This window comes from Vipera berus (assembly GCF_964194415.1).
Source record: "Vipera berus genome assembly, chromosome: 4".
NCBI lineage: Eukaryota > Metazoa > Chordata > Lepidosauria > Squamata > Viperidae > Vipera > Vipera berus.
Window position 1 is genome coordinate 17,123,510 of NC_138206.1, and position 14,800 is coordinate 17,138,309.

General features: G+C 39.1%; 1 protein-coding gene across 2 annotated transcripts in view; it reads left to right on the forward strand.

The window, feature by feature from the left end:
* Nucleotides 1–14,800, forward strand: part of DYNC2H1 (dynein cytoplasmic 2 heavy chain 1) — a gene marked incomplete at its 5' end in the record, with an annotated part of 184,146 nt that overhangs the window by 122,142 nt on the left and 47,204 nt on the right. For both annotated transcript variants that reach the window (XM_081326768.1, XM_081326769.1), the window contains 4 exons: nucleotides 149–199; nucleotides 3,104–3,181; nucleotides 4,558–4,689; nucleotides 7,740–7,812. In XM_081326768.1, the coding sequence (XP_081182894.1) occupies nucleotides 149–199; nucleotides 3,104–3,181; nucleotides 4,558–4,689; nucleotides 7,740–7,812 (334 nt within the window). The remainder of the gene's footprint in view (nucleotides 1–148; nucleotides 200–3,103; nucleotides 3,182–4,557; nucleotides 4,690–7,739; nucleotides 7,813–14,800) is intronic.

The window sequence follows — 14,800 nt, forward strand, 5'->3', positions numbered from 1 at the left end:
CAAAATTGGCACTTCCAAATCCCAAGTATGCACATTTAGTCATTTCTTCATTTTCTCTTTGAAAACATCAGCCTTTAGCTGTAGTTTGAGTATTTCCATTTGTACACATTATGCTTTACTGTTTTTTAATTTTTTATTATTCTTACAGGAGTGGGAAACATTTACAGGTGTGATCATTGGAGATATGTTAAGAAAATCAGTAAGTGTCACTTAACACCTTTTTCTTCCCAGTACAAATATTATATGGCATTGTCTTTCTGACAATGACAAAAAGTATTTATTTATTTATTTATTATTTATTAATTTAATTTATATACCGCCCTTCTCCCGGAGGACTCAGGGCGGTGAACAGGGCAATACATAAAAACTAGATACAAAAATTAAAAATTATTAAAACGTGATTAAACAATGACCATAATAAATTAATACAGATTAAAAATTGAAGTCCATTTATAAAAATCCCACCCCGTCCCATCAGGCCAGGCCAGCTTGTTTAAATAGATGGGTTTTAAGATCGCGCCGGAAGGAGCGGAGATCGGGCACCATCCGGAGCTCGACCGGAAGATGGTTCCATAAATCCGGTGCACCCACAGAGAACGCCCTCCCCCTGGGGGCCACCAGTCGGCATTCTTTGACCGGTGGCACCCTGAGGAGGCCCTCTCTGTGGGAGCGTACTGGGCGGAGGGAAGTTGACGCCGGCTGCAGGTGCTCCCCAAGGTATTCCGGACCCATGCCATGAAGGGCTTTGTAGGTCATTACTAACACCTTGAACCTCACTCGGAAGACAACTGGTAGCCAATGCAGCTCGCGGAGCAAAGGTGTAACATGGGAGTATCGGGAAACTCCCAATACAACTCTCGCGGCTGCATTCTGTACCAGTTGGAGCCTCCGAGTGGTCTTCAAGGGTAGCCCCATGTAGAGAGCGTTGCAGTAATCAAGACGAGAGGTCACGAGCGCATGAGTGACCGTACGTAAGGCATCCTGGTCTAGATAGGGCCGCAACTGGCGCACCAGGCAAACCTGGGCGAAGGCCCCCCTAGTCACAGCTACTATATGGTCTTCTAGGGAGAGCTGTGAATCTAGGAGGACTCCCAAGTTGCGAGCCCTATCTACAGGAGGTAATAACTCACCCCCCATAGTGAGGGGTGGGATATCCTGAATATCCCGAGATGCCGGTACGCACAGCCACTCAGTCTTGTCAGGGTTGAGTCGAAGCCTGTTCCTCCTCCGGACCGCCTCCAGGCACCGGGACATCACGTCGAGGGCATCACTGGGGTGGTTTGGGGTCGAAATGAAAAGTTGGGTATCATCAGCATACTGATGATACCCAACTCCAAACCCACGAATGATCTCACCCAGCGGTTTCATGTAGATGTTGAACAGGAGAGGCGAGAGGACCGACCCCTGAGGGACTCCACAAACGAGAGGCCTCGCGGTCGACCTCTGCCCCCCTGCCAACACCGACTGCGAGCGTCCCAGGAGATAGGAGGAGAACCACTGAAGAACCGTGCCTCCCACTCCCAATCCCCTGAGACACCGCAGCAGGATACCATGGTCGATGGTATCGAAAGCCGCTGAGAGGTCTAATAGGACTAGGACAGAGGAATATCCCCTGTCCCGAGCCCTCCAGAGATCATTCACCAGCGCGACCAATGCCATCTCCGTGCTGTACCCGGGCCTGAAGCCCGATTGGTACGGGTCTAGATAATCCGCTTCATCCAGGACCAGAGGGAGCTGATGCGCCACCACACTCTCAACAACCTTCGCAAGAAAGCGAAGGTTGGAGACCGGACGAAAGTTATTCAACACAGCCGGGTCCAAGGCAGGCTTCTTGAGGAGAGGTCTTACCACCGCCTCTTTCAAGGCGGCGGGAAAACTACCCTCACTCAAAGAGGCAGATATAACCGCCTGGAACCAGCCTCGTGTCCCCTCCCGGGCTGCATAAACCAGCCAGGAAGGGCACGGGTCCAATAAACATGTGGTGGAGCTCAGCCTCCCCATGATCCTGTCCACTTCCTCCGGAGTTACAGGATCGAACTCCTCCCAGGTAACATTGACAAGACCGCTCGTGTCCTGCTCGTCCGATACTGCCCAGTCGGAGTCCAGACCGGTCCGAATCCGAGCGATTTTGTCTGACAGATGTTGACTAAATTCCTCGGCACGCCCCTGCAAGGGTTCCTCACTCACCTCCTGATTAAGGAGGGAGCGGGTCACCCTAAACAGGGCGGCCGGGCGATTATCTGCGGACGCGATGAGGGCAGCGAAGTAGTTAGACCTCGCCACCCTCATACTCTGCCATAATAAGAAAATTATACACTGCCATAATAAAAACTCTTCAACAGAAACTTTTCTATTTAATAAAATAATTAATGTTTGAATATTAATCATTATTGGTAACAGTTCTTTCAGTCATAATAATCTGTTTGTGGTATCAGGAGAAGTTATATCAGATCTTTCATATTTTTTTATTAGAGATAAGTGTTTACTTCGGGGGAGGGGGTGTTTTGGGGAAAAACAACAACACATTGGGGGGGAAAAATCTGGATTGTTTTTCTCCGTAGTCTGCAGCCAGATCTGGTTGATTTCCAGCTTGATATTTCTTTTGCTGGCTTCTCACCATCCCTTACCACCACCCTCAAACCAAATTTGGTCCTGCAAAAGAAATAACTGCAAACCCTGAATATTTTCATGGTGAATGCTAATGAGAGTCTTGACGTTTAAAATTTAACTCATGGGGCAGGGAGTGGGATGAGATGGGTCTAAGAGAGATGGGTTTAAGAGAACCAATTTAAAAACAAAAACACCACAGAATGATGAATCACGTATTCGTTAGCATTGTCACTTTCTTAGCAATCAGAGTTTTGGCCTTAACGTTTATTGACAAATCTTAAGCCTCACAGATATATTTGGCAAAGAGCTGAACAGAATGTGACAGCCTCTTTTGTGACAACTGGGAGAACTGAAAAATGTCTGCTGCATGACTGACCAGGTCATTTGTGATTGCCCTGGGGTAGATAGTTGTCACAACCAAATAATACGTTTTTGGTTCCTTATACACATGTCCTGTAACATTTGCAATAAAATTTATTTTTGTACTATTCAGGATTCTACTAAAAGCATCAGAGACCAGATTCCCCTCTGGATAGAACAGGAAAGAAGCTGGGCAGTGGCAACTCTAAAGGTACATTTTTAACTATTTTAAAATAGTTAAAATAGAAAAATTATTTAGCTCTAACACAACCCATTTTTGCTTCCAAACAGCCATGTAATATTTTTGACTCCCCTACTGTCATCTTTGTTTTCGAGTTAATGATGCAGAAATTGATCATTTGGGAGTATCAGTAACACATTTTGAGGTGTTATATGTAATTAGCCAATTTTAAGAATGCCTCCATTTATAGCATTTTTCCTTGTTTCTCCAATTACCAAATTATGTGAATTAAAAATATTATTTAAATAATAACTTTAGGCCATGTTTATAGTTTTCATGTCATACTTCACTATAGTCATTTCTAAATTGTCCTACTTGAATTTTGAAAACCTTGTCTATTCTTTTGTAATCATATTAGATTCCTCTTTAATCTTCATTTTACCCTGCTTAGCTAGATTCAGAAACCAAAATCAACACTGAGTCCAGAAAGAAGTAAGGTAGCTGATGTATTGTATGTCTCTGAAAGGCCTCCTTTAGAAAAAAAAATCTGTTTTTTATTGTTGATGTTTCAGAATGATCTTTAAACAGTCATATATAGACCAAATAATATAATTAATATCTTAGCAATTTCAAAAGTGCTGCATCCCCCTGAAAGAATTTTCACTGACTGTGAAAAGTGAAAAATAGAAAAATCTCTTTTTTGGCCAATTTTGCCTGAGGAAAAGAAGCTGGCTAATAATTATACACACCTTTATATAGGGCAGACATGTCAAACTCGCAATGTCATGTGATGTTGCGCGACATATCAGAGCTTTTCCCCCATTGCCGGCAATGGGATGGGCGCGGTATCCTCGTGATGCATCCGGCCCGCAGGCCGGCAGTTTGACACCCTTGATATAGGGTGTTGATATCCTTAGGCCACATCCTCCCTCATTACACAAATACACATCACCTGATATGCTTATAACCACTAAGCATTCAGGTTTATACAGCTTGGAGGTGAAAAATATGCGTGAAAATAATGATATGGTCAAAATACTCACTTGCCTAATAATTGTGCACACAGTGTATAACATTTTGCTTTATGAAAATGAGCTAGTTTAGCTTTATCCAGGCTCCCACTGAGGTTTTGATTGGAATCCTATTCCAATACAAGAAACCCCACTTCTATATGTATGGTTTTACAATTATTGTATTGTCTCAACACACCAGGTACGTTTTATTAAGTCACACGAGAACCATTCCTTGAAAATTAATGAAAACAACTACTCCAGCATGGTTTTACACAATCGCAAGGAATACATTGTTTGAGAATTAAAATTACATGAGAATTATTATTTTTTATTCAACATAAAAAATAGATTTTTTTCCCCTCTCACATGTAAACCTGTTGGTTTGTTTTATAGATCTCTCTCCCAACTTTGTATCAGACAGTTTGCTTTCAAGATGCAGCACTGTGGCAGCCTTTCTCACGGAGCTCAGTGTGTGAACAAGAATTTCCATCTATTATAGCAAATAGAATCTCTCTGTTTCAGCAGGTATTTCTGGACCTACAATTTTAGACAAGTATAAATCATATGCAAATTTTTTGGGGGGGAAGAGGGAGGAGAGAAGAAAGCATATTTCCCCATCCTTTTTTCTCTTACACTGCTGGATTTCATGTTTATTCAAAGCATGCTTTTGCAGTTTTTATGGGGAAATAAATCTTATAAAATACCAAAGAAAATGTGACTCAGTTTGTTAAATGTGAGCCTACTGGAGTTGTAGATTCAAATCTTTCATTTTGTTGAGCCAAGGCAAGCAGTTTTAGATTCTTATTTTTTCCCCTTTATGAAGGATCCATAAGTCACCAATTGAATTTACAAGCCTTCCATATTAACATACTTAGTCTCTGGTATTCTTAGTTAAAACATTGATTTAGCCAGAGCTGAAACTGTGAATATTTTAAGTATTCATCTTAATGGGAAGACTGAAAAAAGATCAGCTGATTTTTGCAGCAAGTTCTGATCTCTGCAGTGCAAATCCTGTCAGGAGAGTTGTAAAGTTGACTCTGTTAATTGCTGACTCTGAACTGGGTTCTAAAAATTGAATTACAGATAAGGTTGCCTTCTGGCAGTTTCTTAACCAGCTTCCTTAATATACCTGCAAGAACAGGTTAATAGAAACAAACATGACCAAAAGAACATGAAGTGGTTCATTTGTTTAGACCTGAGGTGAATAGCCTTCCTATAACCAGAAGCTTCACCATTTTGACCTATTACTGGTTTTCTATTTTCTTTTTTTAAGTATTGCTTCACTATAAAAAAAAATATTGAATGAAGAAACAAAAACATGCTTATAAGAACTTATTCAACTTACAGTAGCTTCCAGATCTTGACCACATTAAATTCATACTGTCCAACCTTTCATGGTATTGATAATATTGAACAACTTTTCCTTGATATATCCAGCTCATAAACATAAAATAGACGTAGATTGATTGTAAGTTATAAATCTGAGGTTGTGCTGAAGGACAGTCTTTCTATTGCTTCCCATACTTAAAGTTCTGGTACGCTTACATGTTTAAATTATATCGATCTTTGTAATACCAGATTAACAAATGTATAGATATCAAAGTAAAGTAAGGCAAAGTATGAGTAAATGTTTCCCCTTTCTGTTTACACTTCCAATACAGTTACTTTATTAGCCAATATTTTTAAGGAATCTTTTTGGCGTCTAGTAAATATGACACAGAATATTTTGTTAAATTTGTTTCATTTTTTTGCAGCAATCTTTATCTTTTCTAGTAAATATGACACAGAATATTTTGTTAAATTTGTTTCATTTTTTGCAGCAATCTTTATCTTTTCTCATCTATAGCCTCTTTTACCAATCTACCAAGCAACTTTTTTTTCCATAATTCCCATTAGCTCAACTTCGCAGACTTTTGTCACTTTTATAATGAAATTCTTTTCAATCTGCTCCAAGCAGCCATCACATATGCTTTTTTATGTTAGTTTTCTATCTGGGAGAATAATCTATACAGTATTATCGTATATACCAAGCATGTCAAACTCGCAACTTCACGTGATGTCATGTGACGTATCATGACTTTTTCCCCATTGCCGGCAATGGGGTGGGCGCAGTTTCGGCATGACCAGGGGTAGGCAACCACGGCTCTTTTATGACTCATGGACTTCAACTCCCAGAATTCTGGAAGTTGAAGTCCATGAGTCATAAAAGAGCCGAGGTTGCCTACTCCTGGGCATGACACATCCGGCCCATGGGCTGGCAGTTTGACATGCCTGGTATGTACCGTAGTATTCTTTTCCTCCTGTCATTTCATTTTTGTTAAACTTTTTTCCTTTCTTCCCTTGTTTATTTCTTCCCAAGATCCACTCATGACAGTAACAAAACATGGACATTCAGAATCCCTCATCTTTGTACTTTTCACTTTTAAAAAAATGTTTAATCATAAGCCATCCAATTAATCATGCATTTAAGTTTATATTCTTTCTTGTTCTGTGTAGCTCAGAATATAGATCTGTGCTTGAACTGTGCATTCGAAAGAGATCTTAACCTAAACAGCTACTCATACCTACTTTTTATACAACTCACACATATCAACAGAATGTTTATTGTATAATGATTAAAAACGTTGCTATTGTTTTGAAAGTTAGTTCCTACAGATTGGCTTATTTTCCCTAAATTTAGCTGCCTAGCTAGCTATTACCAGCTCACTGAAGCTGCCATTTAATAAAGTTGAGAATGAAATAGTAACTGATTGAACAGTGCAATTAATATTTTCATTTACTAATCATAGATTGAGAAATGCCAATTTTAATCAGATTTTAATTGGAGTTGTCTCTGTTAAAAGAGGCTGATCAATGCTGATGACTGTATTTCTCATTCATGCCCTGAGCTTATGTTTTTTTTGAAGAATACACTATCTGTTAATTTTAAGTAAGGAATGCTCTATCCTCATTAGATATCTTCTATATCTTAAAATATGAAGTATGAAATATAAGAGAAATGTTTCTTTTAACTGCTCAATGTCAAGAGTATATAAGCCAGAAAACTTTCTTAAATGAAAGACAAGTGTTAGAAATATTGCCATATTTGTCAGATATAGAGTTGATGGTCTGCTATATCACAACTGAAATCAGCCTTATTATGAAAGATTGTAGGGCGGCTGAGAAAAGAATGGAAGAGATAGCAGTGAGTGAGTCTGTTGTCTCATAAATGGCAACCAGCCCAGGTAAAGAGAAATCTGGGAATAATTGTACAAAACAATTACCCTAAATTTCATTGCATATTTCTAAGTTCCAGGAACTTTTTACTCTATGCATTTTCTGCATACCAGGCATAATTGTACAAAGGTTATTATTTTCCATGGCTTATCTCCCCTACTAATTAAACAGTGGATTAGCTTTTTGCATAAATAATATTGGAAGCAACTTCTATTATTTTTTATAAAGCCTATAATTTTGAAAGTCATCATCTTTATAATACATTTCACTCATCCAACTCTTTGTGCCAAGCATGTGGAAGTGTTAGATGATGTTTCTTAATGAGTTGAGAATCCTGATGTGAACATTTTTACCTGCAGGTCCTTGTGGTCCAGGCTGTCAGGCCAGATAGACTGCAGAGTGCAATGGCCCTTTTTGCTTGTAAAGCTTTGGGTAAGTTGCTATATTTTTCAGAATACATAAAGTATATATTTCCATTTCAATTCATTTAAGGAGTAATGTATTAAATAAGGCAGGCTTTCCTATGCATGTGTATATACCTATATATTAATAATAATAATAAGTTGGAAGGGATCCTGGAGGTCATCTAGTCCAACCCCCTGCTCAGGAAGGAAACCCTATACCATTTCAGGCAAATGGCTGTCCAGTCTCTTATTAAAAACTTCCAGTGTTGGAGCATTCACCACTTCTGGAGGCAGGTTGTTCCACTGGTTAATTGTTCTAACTGTCAGGAAGTTTCTCCTTAGGTCTAGGTTGCTTCTCTCCTTGACTAGTTTCCATCTGTTGCTTCTTGTCCTGCCTTCAGGTGCTTTGGAGAATAGCTTGACTCCCTCTTCTTTGTGGCCACCTATAATACTGTTATGTTATAGGTGGCCACCCATTTCATTGTCGACTATGTGTAGCTAATGACAGTTAAAATACAGCAAAAGAGCAGCATAACTATAAATACATGATAAAACCCATCAACATAACTGAGAGTTGTAGGGGAGATGGGTGGCATTGAAATTTAATAAATAAAATAAAATCAACATAAACATCTCATAGACTCTGCCATACATTCCAATCCCCATGCCCAGAAACATAGCTGAGTCCAAGGCCAGTAGGGTTGGAGCTAATCTAATTCTGCCAGGGGAATGGTGTTGCCACAACATCAAAAACTCTTTTCCTTGGTTCAATCAGATGACATTCTTTAATGGAGCTATATCATGCCTCTCCTGCAGATCTGATGGGCAAAATAGGCATAAGAGAAATGCCACAAATAACTTGGCCCTATGCCACTAATTGAATCAGCAAAGACACTGGTAGCCAAAGCAGTTTATAAACAATCAAGATAAAGAAAGGAAAAGATAGAATGTTCATTTTTTCTTGTTGGTCTCCTCAAATTGTTTAACTCTCTTTCCTGGCATTGATAAAAAGTTATGCAGTGTATGCATTTGCTTAAGAGCTGAGTATACCTTGGAAAAAGGGATTTGCAAGGACAGCAAGTTTCAGCCATTCGAATTAAACAGATACAGTTTTGAAGCTTATACGGAAGCTTTACTGAGTAGCAGACAGATGTATAGTTGCGCATGTGTGAATTCTAAAGCATAGTTTCCAAATAATTTTTAAAACATTTCATGACCCTAGTTTGTAGATCTGTTTTTTATACTAATTATTTGTCCTGCTGTGTTTGGATGTTATCTATGGATGCTTATCTTAAATTAAAACTTAGTGCGATGGTCTGTGCTTTTGCAAAGTAGTTTGAAAAATGTGGAATCCTTGTTGTTCTCTGAGCTTGCTTGTTTTCTGGCAGATATTACCTGACTAGATAACATAAGTGCACTGATTATGTTGCTAGTTGGGTAATAAAGTGTCTGCCAGCAAGCAACCCACAGAACACCAACAACCAACTCAGAAAGCATCAAGGGCTCCACAGTTCAACCCTCAGCCACAGATATTATTTTCTATTGGGGTTTGAAAAATATTAAAGAGGTATTCTATAATTTATACTACAATGGTTTTAGCAGGAAGTTATTATTAGGTGACATCTTCCTGGGCTGCCCGCGGCTCAGCTGTGTGTTTTTTCGCCCGAAACAGCGCCGATCAGCTGTTCGGGCGAATTTGAAGCCCCCTCCTCGGGAGAAGAGGAGGGGGTGAGGCCCCAGGTAGGGGTAGAGTTCTCCGGGGCCGCCTGAGCTTGGAGCATGGGCGGCTGAAGGATTGAACTCCCCCGAAGCCTGGGTTGCTCCCAGCTGGCCGGCGTCTCTGCTCCGGACTTCTTGGAGCAGAGCCAGGCGTCTGCGACCACCCCTGCCTGAAGAAAGGACTATGGATTAAAAGGAGCAGGCAGAGCGGTACAAGAGGAAAAGGTGAAGAGGATTATTTTATTTTACTCTCGAGCGTGATGGATTTTTTAAACTTTAAGTGAAAGTGCGTCATAAGTGAAAGTAAAAGATGGCGGCTAAACCTCCCCCTAAAACTCTTCGGAGTGGTGGATCTTCTCTGGTGCAACAATCATCATTACAGGCGTTGCACCCTCCTGATGTATTGACACCGAAGGACTTACGAGATGCTCTGGATAAACTTTTGGAATCAATTAATCAATCAATGGGTGATAAATTTGCACAGATGGAGGAGAAATTGGAGAAACTGGAGGAGAGAATAGAAGAGAGGATGGAACAGAAGTACAGTACAGCGTGATGAAGGTAGACATTTTGTCTTCAGTGCATAAAGTGGCGGAATGTGTGGATGATTTGGATGAAAAAGTGGATGATTTGACTCAAAAGAATGCCATATTAGAAGCAAAAGTACGGGAGAATGAAGATTTAAGAGATAAAATGGAAAGGGAATTAAGTCTTGCTCAATATTACCAGATGCAGTTTGCTGTTAGAATCAGAGGCTTAAAAGAGAATGTTAAGGAAGATTTAAAGCAGCTGGTTTCTGAGGCTCTCGAAGTGGTATTGAATCAGCCAGCATCTGAAATAAGACAAGCTATGGATAAAGTGTTCCGTGTGAATTCATGGATTGCTAGACAGAGAAAGCTGCCTAGAGATGTGGTGGTCTACTTTGCAAAAAGAGAAATTAGAGATGAAGTTATACAAGCTGCCTATGATGCTAAAGTTGTGATTGCTGATCAAGAAGTCTTGGTTTTAAAAGAAATTCCTCCAAAGATTTTAAGGAAAAGGAAAGACTTCACATTTCTTGTGCAAGAGCTTAAGCAACGAGATATAAGGTTCAGATGGGAGGTTCCAGATGGGTTGATGGTGATGTATGAAGGCAAAAGGTACCGGCTGATTACTGTGAAGCAAGCGCGTGATTTCTATAATAACGTTTTAAAAGCAACCCCATTAACACTTCTGGAAGCTGCAAAGGGATCTGGAGAGGGAGAACATCAAGAGGTTGAAGTAGAGGAAAACGGTGCTGGAGGAGATCAAGCTATAGTTTCTTTGGATGATCCCAGAGAGCAAAGGGTAACGCGTGCTGCTTTAAAACGGGCAAAGAAAATAAAAGAACAAGACCAGCAAAAGTCTTCGGAATCTTCACAACGTACTCATAGCCAAGCAGTGGGAGGAGCACGACCTAAAGAAGATAGTCCTGTCAAAGCAGTGCTCCAAGAGCTTTGGGAGGATATGCATGGCAACTAAATTTTTGACTTGGAACGTTAATGGACTAAATTCACCACAGAAGAGAAAGAAAGTTTTTCAATATTTAAAACAATTCAAGATAGATGTTATATGTTTGCAAGAAACGCATATTAGGGCTACGGACCAAAAGCTTTTATTGAACTCAAGACTGGGTACGCACTTTGTTGCCTCTGCAATGAATAAGAAAAATGGAGTGGTTGTTTATATTAAAAGTGCCATAACAGCGGACTTAATTGAAGCAGACAAGTATGGAAGATATGTACTGATAGACTTGTTGCTAGAAGGCAAAAAGACGCTTTTAGTTGGACTGTATGCCCCTAATCAACAACAACAACAGGCTGACTTTTTTAGTTTACTTCATACAAAGCTTACCCAGTTGGATTATAAATCTTTTATTTTTATGGGGGACTGGAATGGTGTTTTGGATGTACAGATGGATAAGGCTGGAGCTATTAAGCGCATTCCAAGTCATGCTAGACTGCCTAAATCTTTTTTTGAAATGAAGGATGACTTGGAACTGCGAGATATTTGGCGTGAGAGACACTTGCAGGAAAAGGATTATACTTTTTATTCTGATAGATATCAATCTTTTTCGAGGATTGATTTTATTTTGGTGACTAATGATTTTTTTTTGAGGACTAAAAAGTTGAAGATTTGTGCAAGAACTATCTCTGATCATAGTCCAGTTTGGTTAGAGATTGATAAGGAGAAAAGGGACAGGCGCTCGTGGCGCGTAAATGAGAATTTGTTTAGAAACCAGAGAAATGTGGAAGAATGTAAACAGCGGATGAAGGATTTTTTTGAAACTAATATGAACAAAGGTACCTCTATGGATATGGTGTGGGATGCTAGTAAGGCCTACATGAGAGGGGTGTTGATATATATGAATAATAAACATAGACGTGCTGTGGAAGCTAGGAGGAAAGAACTGGAGAATGAAATAAAGGAAAAAGAAAAGGCTTTGATTTTGAACTCAGAGGATGTGAAGACTAAGGAGGCTATTAAATTGTTAAGAGGACAATTTGATAAATTAATGGCTGACCAAGTGGCAACCAATCTGCGGTTTGCCAGGCATAATACTTTTTGTAACGCTAATAAACCAGGTAGATGGTTAGCTTACAGATTGAGGAAAAAACAAAGGGCTTTTAATATAGACAAGATTGAGCATAAAGGAAGGGTTGTGTTTCAACAGGACCTTATCAAGGATGCTTTTGTGGATTTTTATTCTAAATTATATGCTAAGGAGAAAATTAATGAAAAGGACATTGATATATATTTGGAAAATGCTAGCATCCCGGTTCTTACGCAAGTACAAAAAGAAGGGATTAATCAATTGATTACAGAAGACGAAATTGTTACAGCAATTAAGGAATTGAAGGTGGATAAAGCACCAGGTACGGATGGTTTGACTGCGGCCTATTACAAAAATCTACAAATGGAGATGATAAAACCGTTAAAGGAACTGTTCCAGACAATCCAGAGGGGGGGAAAGGTGCCACCGTCTTGGAGAACAGCTTTTATTTCCTTGATTCCGAAGGAAGACCAAGATGTTACTCAAGTTAAAAATTATAGACCGATATCGCTTTTAAATACAGATTACAAGATATTTGCTAAGGTTTTGGCTAATAGATTGATGAGGGTTCTGCAACAGGTGATTCATGGGGACCAAACGGGGTTTATTAGTGGTAGGCAAATGAAAAATAATGTGAGGCATATAGTTGATGTGTTAGAGTTTTTGGAAAGGAACAACCAGATCTCTGCGGCGCTAATTTTCTTAGATGCTGAAAAAGCTTTTGATCAATTGAATTGGCAATTTTTGTTGAAAGTTTTAGACAAAATGGATTTTGGGGAAATTTTTTTGCAACCAATTAGGGCATTATATCAAAAACAAACTGCCCGAATTACAGTATAGTTAATAATAGCTTGACAGAAGTATGTAATATTGAGAAGGGCACAAGGCAAGGCTGTCCGTTATCGCCCTTGTTATTTGTGTTAACATTAGAGATATTATTGGTTAAAATACGGAATTCGGAAAAAATTAAGGGGATACAAATTAGAGATCAGGATTATAGATTGAGAGCATTTGCAGATGATCTGGTTGTTACAGTGACCCAGCCAGAGAACTCTGTTGTGGACCTGATGGAGATAATAACACAATATGGGAAGGTTTCTGGATTTAAAGTTAATACACAGAAAACCAAAATTTTGGTCAGAAATATGACAGCTTCGCAAAAGGCTCTTTTAGAAGGATTAACTGGATTTGAGATTGTTAAAAGGGTTAAATATTTGGGGGGGTTTTTGTCGCCCTCTAATACAAAGTTATATAAAAATAATTATGAAAAACTATGGGGGAAAATTCAAAAAGAACTGGAGAATTGGGAAAAATTGCAATTGTCTTTGTTGGGACGGATTGCAGCAGTGAAAATGAATGTCCTGCCTAAATTTTTATTTCTATTTCAAATGATACCGATTCTTAAGAAAGATTCTAATTTGGAGGAATGGCAGCGAGGTATCAATAAATTTGTGTGGGCAGGGAAAAAGCCACGAGTTAAACTTAAGATTATGCAGGATACTCGTGAGAGAGGTGGGCTTAAAATGCCCAATCTTAAACTATATTATGAAGCTGCTGCATTAGTAGGAATAAGTGATTGGATTAATTTGACACAGGAGAGATTATTAAATCTTGAGGGCCATGATTTGTTGTTTGGCTGGCATGCATATTTGTTGTATGACAAGAAGGTAGACAATGTGTTTAGAGTGCATATTTTAAGACAGGCATTGCTGAGAGTTTGGAAGAAGTACAGACATAAGTTAGATTGCAAGATACCACTGTGGGCAATTCCAAAACACGCAATAGAAAATATACATGCTGGTTTCAAACATGATGTGACTACGTACAAGGAGATCCTAAGTTTGGAAAGAAATGTCTGGTGTTTGAAATCATATAGTCTCTTGCGAGAAGAGAAGGTTGTTCAAAACTGGTTCCAATATACTCAGTTACGGGCCAGGTGGAAAGAAGATCAGAAAAATGGTTTTACAATGACTGATGAAAATTTGATAAAGCAAATTAGAAACCAGGGACCGGCACATATTAAACGGATATACCTTGCATTGATAGAGATTGATTCAGAAACAGAACTTGTTAAGGATTGTATGATAAAATGGGCCCAAAACATCCAGGAAGTTATTACAATGGACACGTGGGAAAAGATTTGGGTGAGGAACGTAAAATTTACACAAGCTCAAAATCTAAGAGAAAACGTCTACAAAATGTTTTATAGATGGCATTTAGATCCTAAAAAGCTCGCAAGTATGTATCCGAATTATCAGCCTAAATGTTGGAGGTGCGGTGATGAAGATGCAACATATTTTCATATATGGTGGACATGTAAAAAGGTTAAGGCCTTTTGGATAAAAGTTTGGTGGAACATGCAGAAGATTTTTAAACAGAGGATAAAGTTTTGTCCGCAACTTTTTTTGTTGGGAATAATTACAGATGCTACAGTTGTGGACACTAAGTTGATGTTGAATTTAATTACGGCAGCAAGACTCTTGATAGGTCAGTATTGGAAGAAAGAGGAATTGCCGTCTATAGAAGAGTGGACTTTAAAGGTATCCGACCTGGCAGAGATGGCGAAGATTTCGGCCTATTTGAAAGATCACTCGCAAGAACGCTATATTATGGAATGGAGAAAATGGATTGAGTTTATCCAGAATAAGTATAGGGTTAAGAAGTTTTATGTAGCATTTGAATAAGTCTTCTTTCTTTTTTCTTCTTTTTTTTCTATATTAGTTTT